General features: G+C 50.6%; 1 protein-coding gene across 1 annotated transcript in view; it reads left to right on the top strand.

The window, feature by feature from the left end:
- Window positions 1-379: 379 nt before the first annotated feature.
- The window catches only part of XKR6 (XK related 6), a 167,416-nt gene continuing 155,600 nt past the window's right edge, over window positions 380-12,195 (top strand). The window contains exon 1 of the mRNA XM_083178776.1: window positions 380-1,087. Coding sequence (XP_083034902.1) covers window positions 438-1,087 — 650 coding nt within the window. The 5' untranslated portion in view covers window positions 380-437. The remainder of the gene's footprint in view (window positions 1,088-12,195) is intronic.

Raw genomic sequence — 12,195 nt, 5'->3', positions numbered from 1 at the left:
CCCTCTCAATGTATGATTACCAGCATCTGTGGTGGAACACCTTTGATATCAATTAACCTGTTTAAAGGTGATGGTGATAATACATTTAGAAGGAAGCCCAGAAACAGAGCATTGTGTCCCTCCTGGAGTGGGTCATGTTGGGAGATATGGGGGTGCAAGGGGTAAGATAGAGGGTCCCCTCTATCCAGAGACATGCTTCTCATCCATGTAACCATGTACTCTCTGACAGTCCCATGACAGGAGGCAGGAGAGTCAGGGTAAACAGGGGTAAATATAGTGTGTGGGGGAGGGGTGGGCGGCCATTTTGAACTCTCCTGTGTGGGCAGAAGGTGTAGAGGCGTCAGGGAGGGGGCGGAAGTGACGTCGGGCGGGCGGAAGCGGAGGGGTTTCCCCCGTTTCGGAGCAGCAGCGTCCAGGAGAGGAGGAGAGGGAGGAAGATGGCGGCGAAGTCGGACGGCATGTTGGGGGTCGGATCCGGGTTCGCCCAGCTGCACAACATGGAGGCGGGGGCGGCGGGAGAGGGGGACGGGGAGCCCGGGGAGAGCAGCTCCATCCACATCTGCCACTGCTGCAACACGTCCTCCTGCTACTGGGGCTGCCGCTCGGCCTGCCTGCGCTCCCTGCTGCGGGGAGGGGGCCGGGAGGGCCCGCCGGGGGGCAGCAAGGAGCCCCAGCAGCCGCCGCCGCCCCCCCGGGGGGAGAGGGCCTGGCTGGACTGCCTGTGGATCGTGCTGGCCCTGCTGGTCTTCTTCTGGGACGTGGGCACCGACCTGTGGCTGGCGGCGGACTACTACTCCCAGCGGGACTACCTGTGCTTCTCGCTCACCCTGCTGCTGGTGCTGGTGCCCTCGGTGCTGGTGCAGATCCTCAGCTTCAGGTGGTTCGCGCAGGATTACTCCGGGGGAGGGCTAAGGGCGGTGGAGGGGCTGAGCAGCCGGGGGCCCCCCATGATGGGCAACACTCACCACCACCACTACTACCACCGCCAGCACTACACCACCACCACCACCCCCGGCAGCCTCTGCAGGCTCTCCGTCTGGGTCTGGCAGACGGTCATCCATGTGCTGCAGATGGGGCAAGTGTGGAGGTAAGAGGGGAGAGGGGGGGCATGCTTATTGGGGTCCATGGTGGGGGTGCGCATTATCTGTTGGGGTGCAGGGGATGCACTGTCTATGATGGGGGCTCGGGGGACGATGCACAGTGCATGTTTCTTTTTTTTTAGGGGGGGGGGGGATGCACTGTACCTATTGGGGTTGCAGGGGGAGGGGTGTGCTGTGCCTCTTGGGGGTGCAGAATATGCACTGTGCCTGTTGGGGGGTGCAGGGGATGCGCTGGTGCATTGGCTGCGGATGAGTTATTAGATTAGAACGTATTATAGTGGGAGAGCGCCCCAGTAACTTCCACCTGTGAGAAGTGTGGCCCTTCCTTGGAGCACTGGCTGGGCCCCTGTGTATAACCTTCTGACAGAAGGGTTTGGGATCAGGAGCCTGGGCTGTTACACCCAAACTGTGCAGCCTGCACCCCCATCTGTACACGGAGACTGTGCAGCCTGCATCCCCATCTGTACACGGAGACTGTGCAGCCTGCACCCCCATCTGTACACGGAGACTGAGCCTGCACCCCCAGTGTGATCGCCCCCAGCTGTACACTCGGCATTTGGTGCAATGTCAGGAGCTGAGCTCGGTGTTTGGCAGCCAGGTCAGGTATTGTCTGAGAGCTGGGAGCTGTCCCCAACCCGTGGTGCTGATCTGCAGTGCTGGGATGTGAGAGCAGCAATTACACAGGACATGGCTCTCTGTCTCCCAGGCTCTGCTCTCCCTTTCCTACCCTCCTCCCCAGACCTGCCCCCCCTCTCCAGACCTGCTCTCCCTCTCCTGCACCCCCTCCCCAGACCTGCTCTCCCTCTCCTGCACCCCCTCCCCAGACCTGCTCTCCCTCTCCTGCACCCCCTCCCCAGACCTGCTCTCCCTCTCCTGCCCCCCCTCCCCAGACCTGCTCTCCTGCCCCCCCCGATCCCCAGACCTGCTCTCCCTCTCCTGCCCCCCCGATCCCCAGACCTGCTCTCCCTCTCCTGCCCCCCCATCCCCAGACCTGCTCTCCCTCTCCTCCCCCCCCCCCTCTCCTGCCCCCCCTCCCCATACCTGCTCTCCTGCCCCCCTCCCCAGACCTGCCCTCCCTCTCCTGCCCCCCTCCCCAGACCTGCTCTCCCTCTCCTGCCCCCCCGATCCCCAGACCTGCTCTCCCTCTCCTGCCCCCCCCCATCCCCAGACCTGCTCTCCCTCTCCTGCCCCCCCCATCCCCAGACCTGCTCTCCCTCTCCTTCCCCCCCTCTCCTGCCCCCCTCCCTGACCTGCCCTCCCTCTCCTGCCCCCCTCCCTGACCTGCCCTCCCTCTCCTGCCCCCCTCCCCAGACCTGCTCTCCCTCTCCTGCCCACCCTTCCCCAGATCTGATCTCCCTCTCCTGCCCACCCTTCCCCAGATCTGATCTCCCTCTCCTGCCCACCCTTCCCCAGACCTGCTCTCCCTCTCCTGCCCACCCTTCCCCAGACCTGCTCTCCCTCTCCTGCCCACCCTTCCCCAGACCTGCTCTCCCTCTCCTGCCCCCCCTCCCCAGACCTGCTCTCCCTCTCCCGCCCCCCCTCTCCTGCCCCCCCTCCCCATACCTGCTCTCCTGCCCACCCTTCCCCAGATCTGATCTCCCTCTCCTGCCCACCCTTCCCCAGATCTGATCTCCCTCTCCTGCCCACCCTTCCCCAGATCTGATCTCCCTCTCCTGCCCACCCTTCCCCAGATCTGATCTCCCTCTCCTGCCCACCCTTCCCCAGATCTGATCTCCCTCTCCTGCCCACCCTTCCCCAGATCTGATCTCCCTCTCCTGCCCCCCCCCCTCCCCAGATCTGATCCCTCCCTCCTGCCCCCCCCCTCCCCAGACCTGCTCTCCCTCTCCTGCCCCCCCCCTCCCCAGACCTGCTCTCCCTCTCCTGCCCACCCTTCCCCAGACCTGCTCTCCCTCTCCTGCCCACCCTTCCCCAGACCTGATCTCCCTCTCCTGCCCACCCTTCCCCAGACCTGATCTCCCTCTCCTGCCCACCCTTCCCCAGACCTGATCTCCCTCTCCTGCCCACCCTTCTCCAGACCTGATCTCCCTCTCCTGCCCACCCTTCTCCAGACCTGATCTCCCTCTCCTGCCCACCCTTCTCCAGACCTGATCTCCCTCTCCTGCCCACCCTTCTCCAGACTGATCTCCCTCTCCTGCCCACCCTTCCCCAGATCTGCTCTCCCTCTCCTACCCTCCCTTCCCCAGATCTGCTCTCCCTCTCCTACCCTCCCTTCCCCAGATCTGCTCTCCCTCTCCTGCCCTCCCTTCCCCAGATCTGCTCTCCCTCTCCTGCCCTCCCTTCCCCAGATCTGCTCTCCCTCTCCTGCCCTCCCTTCCCCAGATCTGCTCTCCCTCTCCTGCCCTCCCTTCCCCAGATCTGCCCTCCCTCCCTTCCCCAGATCTGCCCTCCCTCTCCTGCCCTCCCTTCCCCAGGTCTGATCTCCCTCTCCTGTCCCCACCTTCCCCTTCTCACAGCTCTGCTCTCTGGCTGTCTCTGAGTACACTAACTGGCCTCCCTGTACTAATGTGCCCTGGTGGTCTCTATCCCCTGCTGTCTGCCACCTGATCTTGACACTCATGTCTTTCTTGTGTACTCTTATAAAAGGGAGTACAGCTGACTGTCCCATTATTGCTGAATGCTAGAACTCACTTTCCTATGTCCTATGTGTATTATAATGTCTATATTAACTTTTGATGCCGTTTTCAATCATTGGCTGTATGTGTATGTGCAATACTGTATCTCTGGTTCCTATCTCGTTTCCGTTCATATGTGGGAGAAGGATGAGTTAAGTTGGTACTGAAAGGCCTAGCAGCCGATCAATGACGAGTGTTGTGTTCAATATACCTGGTGCTGATTGATCATTCTGTGCCTTGCTCCAATGTGGACCTATGACGTTTCTGCTGCCTTCATCCTATATATTATGACTGTACTCAGGATTATTTCCCTACACAAGACTAATAGTGAGCAGCGTACAGGTTAGGCCCCTGCACCGCTCCTATATCTGCCTTGCTGTGTCACACTCCTCTATTTCAAGTGCTTATTACATGTAAAGAATTATCCTTCCTTTTATGAATTAGGCTTATTCTCCCTGGGCAGAGCTGGATTATCTGCTGTCTACAACCTAAGAAATCCCATCTATCCCCCTCCGACTCGCTCCCAGAAAGCCTTTTTGCTTTGCAAGGAGATTGGCTCTGCGATATAAGGCACCTTGTTCAGACTGCAGAATAATGTCATAGCATCTAAACCAGCCAGCTATCGTAAGCCAAATAAACGCTAGGCTGCTGGGTGCTTCATCGCAGGCCGCTGGGCGAAGGAAAACCCCCGATTTCTTCTGATAATGGTTCCTTGTATTGTATTGCCATCCTGTACAGTATGCTGCTGTGCAAGATCTGGTTTTTACGCGGTGACATGGCTGCATTCCTATGATGTATGGCAGGCTCGCCGTAGTGAGCAGACGTGCAGCTGGCCGCTGTTTTCTGATGAGGAGTGTGTGCGCGGGGAGGGGGGGGGGGGGGGGTTGGGGACTGTAAAGGTGGGAGATATTGCTGCTGATGACAGCTCCTTGGGCATGCTACATCTACAGATAGGAAGAATACACACGTGTGGAAGACTTATCTTCAATGTAGAAAATTACTTTACACTATGAAGATTTTTTTTTTTTTAATTTGCTGCTTTTAGAACAGTGGTTCCCAACCCTGGTCCTCAGGGACCCCCAACAGTGCACGTTTTGCAGGTCTCCACACAGAATCACTGGTGCTATAATTAGCTCCACCTGTGGATCTTTTCAAATGTGCCTGAATAATGAGTGCACCTGCCGGGTGACCTGGAAAACGTGCACTGTTGGGGGTACTTGAGGACCAGGGTGGGGAACCACTGTTTTAGAAGACTTCAAAGTATTATAGGGGTGTAAAATATTATTTATTCTGGTCTCCGGGAAACCAACCGATCTCCGTCTGCCTCTGATTTACAGTACAGAATGTAATAATATCTTAATTGTGCCAGTCGTTGCACTTCAAAATAACTGTCTCCATCTGTTGTGGAACTACAAGTCACAGCAAGCCGCTGGCTAGTACGTTTTACTTTGCCTTCCATGCCGGTTGGAGAACCGTAGCCTTCCTCTGGCAAGTTTCCATCAGCCTTATTACGTGATTTGTTTCCTGCCTCGTCAGTACGGGGGTAACACAAGTGTTAAATGGTGTTTTGTAGTCCTGAAGAAGATACTTCTCTCTGCTCTCCCTTCCCTACAGGAGCACAGCCGTCTCCTAGTGAATATTTTGGCTTTGGTTGGCTGACTTGAGGTCTGGCTACTGAATTTCATTATGGATCATGTGTTTCATTTAACAAAGTAACTTCTGACTCGGGGGTTATGGGTGCATATGATTTTTAGTTTACAGAACTGTACCCCCTCTTCCCCAAATAAGAGATTATGATTAACATCTATTGCACTGATGTCATGGGTTAGACTCCCACCATGGCCATAACTGTGTGGAGTTTGTATATTCTCCCCGTGCTTGCATGGGTTTTTGTTCATTAGTACACAGTATATATTACGCAGGTTTTACGTTCCAACTTTTTTTTTTTTTTTTTACTTTTGTGTTTACTTGCAGCCGGCTTAGACGTTGGGCGCTCACTGTCTGTGAGTGGCCACTCCATGCCAAGGTAGTGCCCTCATTTGTAGCAGGGTAGTTGCCGTCACCATCGGCACATGTAATCACTTGGCTGTGGTTGTTGTGTGCAGTCTGCTGGGCACTTCGCTGGTTAGTCTGGCTGGACCCCCCTGACCACTAAAGGCCCAAACACACTGGGCGACTTTGATCTGAAAGTCGCTCAAAACAGCACGTTTGAGAGGCTTTCAGCTCAAAGCCGCCCAGTGTGTATGCGCCAGCGGTGAGTGCTGCTGCGCGCTCCCGCATCATCGCCTGGAAAGCCGTTCATCTGCTGGTAATACCAGCAGATGAGTGCCTGTGAGGACGGCTTTGCATAGCGCTGCGCTATGCAAAGCCGCCCACCCCCCACTGACGGCGCCGGGCAGGGGGAAAGCCGCTCAGTGTGTATGCACTGAGTGGCTTCCCCCCCAGCGATGAACGCAATCATCGCTGTCCATACACGCTGGGCAAAGTCGCCCAGTGTGTATGGACCTTTACTTGTGTCAGGATGCTAGATTTGGCACCCCCCTGGTGCTGCTGCTATTTGCGGCTGAGATATGGTGGATAGCTGGCGCGGTCTCTTTGCTGGTTCTGTTTCCCACGAAGCAGCGGCATAGCTTCCAAATAGAACGTGACCCCCACTAGCGATTAAGCTTGTAATCTGTTTTGCTTTTTTGATTGCATTTAAGCATTTGCACAGTATTATATACAGAAGTGTACATACGCACTTTTACATTCATCACACGCACGTGAACACACAGGCGCACTGCACTGCACCCCGTCATACATTCCCGCAGTTGGTGTAAGAAGTGGGGATAGAGAGGCCCTGTCAGGCGTTTACCAGGAATAGACAGACTACAAATGCATCCAGCCAGGTTACAATGGTCCTTTAGCTTTTTATACTTATTTGCCCAGCACTCTAGGAACACTGCTGACGGATATTCTGTTCTCACCCTTGTGAATATAAATGTTACTTAAATGTACAAGTATTCCGGATATCCCGATTTTATTTATTTTTTCCTTAAAAAAAAAAAGTCTTGGTGGTTTTTCAAACCTTTAAAAAAATAATAATCAAATTTTAGAATGACTGTAAGCTTTCACTGACATCCAGTGGTAAGTCCACATTTTAACTTTTCTAATTCCAGATCACTCACCTTAGAGGAAACCCTGCATCTTGACAAAGGTTGTAGTAAGTTTAATCATGGACCAATACTATATCACAGAGGGGTCATCCCGGAATCCGGTGACAGAAAACATGCTCACAAGCATCTCCGCAAATGTCTGGTTTGCACCCTGCAATAACAATTAGTGGTGAATTGTTTAGGATAAGATTAATGTAGCTAAAATAATATAGCTAACAACATCAAGGGTACAGATGTGTCCTCGTTCACCGATCCTCAAATCACCCCAAATTGCTCACACAGACTGTGCGCCACTGTGGAAACGAACTGTTTTGTGGGAGTGGCCCGGACAATTCAAAAGTGTCCGGAACGCTGAAGCGGAGGGCTGCTGCGTTGCGTGACATCAACGCAGCCGCTGTAAACTTAAATAGTGTTCCCTCTAGGAATTTTTGGGGGGCAGCGCAATGGGGGCGGACCGTCCCTGCCAACGTCATCGTTAAAGGGGGCGGGCCTGGGCCTGCTGCGTCACTAAGGGCCGCTACCGTCGTGCAAGGGGGGCGGACCTGGCCCCACCGAAGTCCCTGAGCTGCCGGGCACACCAGCAAGACAGGCGGCAGGCTCTTTTAGCGGGGCGCTGCTGCAGAGGCAGGGCGCATTTTGCGCTTTAAAAATCGGGCAGGGCGCAGCGTCCCCCTAAAACAGCCTAGCGGGAACACTACTTAAACATGGCCATTCTGCATCTGACTACAAAACTAAGCCGCGCCTCCAGTGATGTGCGAGCGCATCGTTAACGATATTGCTGATGGATGATTTTGTCTAATGCGTACCCAGCTTTTAAGAGTAGCTGCCGTGGCGAATCATCTCGGTCGCGCCAAGCAACTTGCCGGGTAATGAGGACACATCTGTATTTATCAACACGGTGCACTAACCCACTAATCCAAAATTAGCTTTGCTAGATGTAGTATAATTAAAAAGATGCATTTTATTTGCCTCTAATATATATATATATATTGCACTGATGCTCGTATATCTGCACTTTAAACCCAATGTAATATTACATTATAATTTAGCACAAATTACCTGTAAGTCAAGAACAGTAATCACTTATTAATCACTTGACACAAACAATCTATGACCCAAAATGTTTCCCTCCTTAATCTTTTTTATTTTTTTTTCATTTATTTTCACTGTATAATTTCACCTTTTTGTTAAAGTGTGTTGATTAAAGGGAAGTTGACATAAAAACAAAAGAAAAAATAAAGTTTTTTTAAATTTCATTAAACAAGGTTTTTCTTTATTTCTTTCGTTATTTCATATTAAATGTGGTAATGCATGCAAGATTTGGTCATCTTTGAGTTGATCCATGACAGCTGTTTCTACTTTGGTTCAAGTAGGTGGCTAAGGGTGGCACATTGTAGAGGGGCGGAGTCGTATAAGCAGACAGGAAGTTGTTACCAATAGGGAATGGTTATTATTTTTGAATATTTGTGCTACTTTACTAATGCAGGGGGTGTAAGGGACACACAATTTTACCATTGCTGCTAGGCTGCTTGACTTTTCGATCTCTAGTTTTTCAATACGTTATATTCAGATATTACTGTGTTATTTTTGGTTTTTAAATAAAGTTATGAGGTTTTAGTTAGACTAAAAAAAAACACCACAGGATTAAAAGAAATCATCCAACTGATACAGGGGTCGGATTTCAAAAAGTTCCCAGCTCAGTGGGTGGCTGCAAATAACTGTCACAGTGTGCAGATCACAACCACTACCTTATATGCGATATACTGTATTGCATGCGATCCCAGCTCAGGTGCGATTCAACAGATCGGTTCTGAAGCCGGAGTGTCTACCAGGCTCCGATGGGATGCGTACAGGACCTCGCATTGGACCTGCTGTCAATCACATGCGATTCGGACGCTCTTCATGCAATTGAGCGCAACAGTTGAATAAAAAAAATCCCATGTGTATCTCCCTTGTATATGGCCTCCTTAACACAACTCCCATCAGACACTTTCAGTTGTTGGCCTAGTCGGATCTGAATTGTAGTTCTGATTTGGCTTCGGAGCCGCAGTATTCCTTCCCCGATGTTACGTTTAGATCCTCTAAATAGCTGTTGTGAGGTTTGTTTGCAGTCTGTAAGAATATCTCCGTCTCTCATTTCCCTTGTCATTAAAAATGAATACAGTACATGTGTTGTTTAATCCCTTCAGTGGAGACGCAGTGTGTTGACCTCTCATTCTCTGGCTCATTTATACAAAATTATGGACGCCTTTGTGTCACTAAGTGGGAGGTAGCAGGGTGGGGGATTTTGCTTAATGAGACCAGATCAGACGTCTTACCAATACAGAGTATTCTGTTTATTTGTTTGTGTACCCATCAATAATACAGCCATGGCGCCCGTTCTGATAACCGACCCTTACAGAATTGCAGAATGTGAGGTCACAAGATCTAAGAATTGAGTGCATCGTTATTTAGCGATTAAACTAGTTCCTTGCGGCAGGCTATAAAAATAAGTTTGGTAATCTGCATTTTTCCGCTACGAATTTTGCAGATCTTTTTCGGGTCTGCAAAGGAAACATTAAGTCGTGAGCAGGGAGGCTTGGAAACACCCTTATGAACTCTGCTCTTCAGAGAGATTTTGTAAAGGAGGTGATGATACTTCTTTAAGTATTGTGGTCTCTAATTTTGGGGGCTTTGGAATCCTCACCAGTGGGCTGTTTGACAGGCAATGGAAGCTGTTTCCCTTACGAGGCGTGTTGCTCTATTTTAGTGGTTGGGGGGGGGGGGGGGGGGGGCAGCGAGGCCAGGATTTCGGCCAGAAGGCATAGATTTACTAGCCTTACTGGAGGTACTGCAGCGGCTGGCTTGCTGGACCCTGTGGTGGTGATGCAGGAAATACAATACTATCACTGCTGCTGCTTCCATGTACGGAATCCACATTGACGGCCGTCCTTGTATATCCCTCCCACGTGTCGTAGAAAGTGGTTCTCTGCTGCAGATCCCAGGAGCGTTTCCTGATAGTGAGTGCTGTGCCCCGGGTTATTTTACTTAAATCAAATATGTGGAATACTCACTAGATCAGGCAAACTCCTATTATGTCCTCAGTCATGTTACACTTCTTAATGTTTCATATCCAGCTGGAATCGTCTGAGAATATTCCTAACTGAGACGGGGGGCAATCATAATGCTAAGTGTAGAATAAAGGGCGCATTATACACAGGTATAATGTAGCATCATGTGACCGTCCCCAGTGCGCTGAACCCTAATCTGTGTATTATATTTTAGGCTGTTTACCTTGTTCGCTTGTGTGCTCATATTCCCTATTATTGGCCTTATCCAAATGGGCGCAGGATTTCCTGAGAACGGTTACTGTATGTGCGCTTCCTGATTTTTCCAATTATCCAATGGAAATTAAATTAGGGGTGCAAATGTTTTTTTGTAAAAACCCATGGGAAATGTAAACAAAAAACAAGGAAAAATCCGTGTACTCAAAATAAACAATAACATAAAGGCAAATAAATATTGGGTGTGTTTTAGCGGAATTCGTTTTTTACGTTTATTTTGGTATCAATGCTGAGACCTGAGTATTTGTACCCCTACTTAGTGTACCATGTTCTTTCTTTGGTAATCTGGATTCCATTAATGTTGGTTAACCTAGATCTCTGATGTTGTTCCAGCAGAATAAATTACTTTCTATTTTTTTCATGTAAAAAAAAAAAAAAAAGGTTAAAAAAAAGTCCCCTCCATACACCCCCGAATACACGTCTCATCTGTACAGCACCCCCATACACGCGTCCCGTCCGTACAGCACCCCCAATACACGCGTCCCGTCCGTACAGCACCCCCAATACACGCGTCCCGTCCGTACAGCACCCCCAATACACGCGCCCCGTCCGTACAGCACCCCCAATACACGCGCCCCGTCCGTACAGCACTCTTATAGGCCTGTCCCATCCGTATTGCACCCCACATACGCCTGTCCCACCCATGCAGCACCCCCATATCCGTCACACATCCTGTAACGCTTTTTTTCCCTGCACTTTGGAATAGTTCACTGCAATAATGACATTATTGTCCAACTATTCACGTAGAACTTGTAATTGCCTTATTAACCATTAGGGGGAGGTTGGATCCTAGCCCTGTGCATTTGTACTGCAACTATTATAAATCCTATAGAAATGGCCACAGCTAATATTCTCACAGCTAAGCGAATGGCAGAAACCCTACAGCCGGCCGCAAATTATTACAACGTAGGTAAAAAAAAAAAAAAAAACCTGTCCAATTGGTAATTCCCCTAAAGGTCCATGCACACTGGCCGATTTATGCCCAACATTTATGGACAGCGATTCCCTCTGCCTGGCGCCGTCAGCTGGTGGAGGACGCAGCGCTATACAAAGCCATCCTCAAAGCTGCTCATCTGCTGTTAATACCAGCAGATGAGCGGCTTTCCCGGCGATGATGTGGTAGCGCGCAGCGACGCTCATCGCCAAACCATACATATTGGGCGGCTTTGAGCTGAAAGCCGCTCAAACTTGCTGTTCTGAGCGGCTTTCAGCTCAGTCGCCCAGTGTGTATGGGCCCGAAGTGTATATGGTATACTAGTAAGCCCGCTCGAAGCAAAAGCTTCGAAAGATAGTCTACTACCTTCTGTGTTTGTGCATGTGAGAAAGAGATGTAGTTCCACACTCTGCCAGCAGATGGCAGTGGTTCAGAGACTATTATACTTATATATAGATGATGATACAAATGTGATGTTCTAGTCCTGATTATTTGCAGTGTCCTTACATTTAATGCACAAACCACTGACTGATCTTTTAACCATTCGCTGGCTGATGACGCTCCTCCTGATCAGTTAGACGTGGCCATTTTTGGCCACCTTGGCCAACAAACCCACCATCAACTAAAGGGGGATTTTACGCTGACTTGCGCCATACCCCAGGCGTTAGTATCATCTGCAGACACGCAAATCCCGTCTCGATCTTCTGCCAAGGCTGGAATCTCTACTACAGTAATTAACAATTACCATGAAATGATAGTTGTGTGTAGGATGAACAATGTTTTAAGCAAATTGGGTCCTTGTCTTATTCTTTGCGCCCACAACGGATAATTCACTTGTTTTCACCCTGACGGGTTCAGCAAAGGGATTCAAGGGGAGGTTGGGAAGGAAAACTGCAATTAACAGAAAGCCATTTATACTATTAAGCCAAGTCATTTTTCTTTTCAGACACAATGGGAAAAATATGGGCTGTTTGCACTGAAGTTAGAAAGCTGTGTTTATGCCAGAGCAGCTGGCATCCATTGAATTAGCTGCTTCGCAGCTGCTTGGCA

Source organism: Crinia signifera, chromosome 3 (genome assembly GCF_055691185.1).
Source record: "Crinia signifera chromosome 3, ASM5569118v1, whole genome shotgun sequence".
Lineage (NCBI taxonomy): Eukaryota > Metazoa > Chordata > Amphibia > Anura > Myobatrachidae > Crinia > Crinia signifera.
Note: the sequence above shows the minus strand (reverse complement) of the source record. Positions and strands in the feature narration are given on the sequence as shown.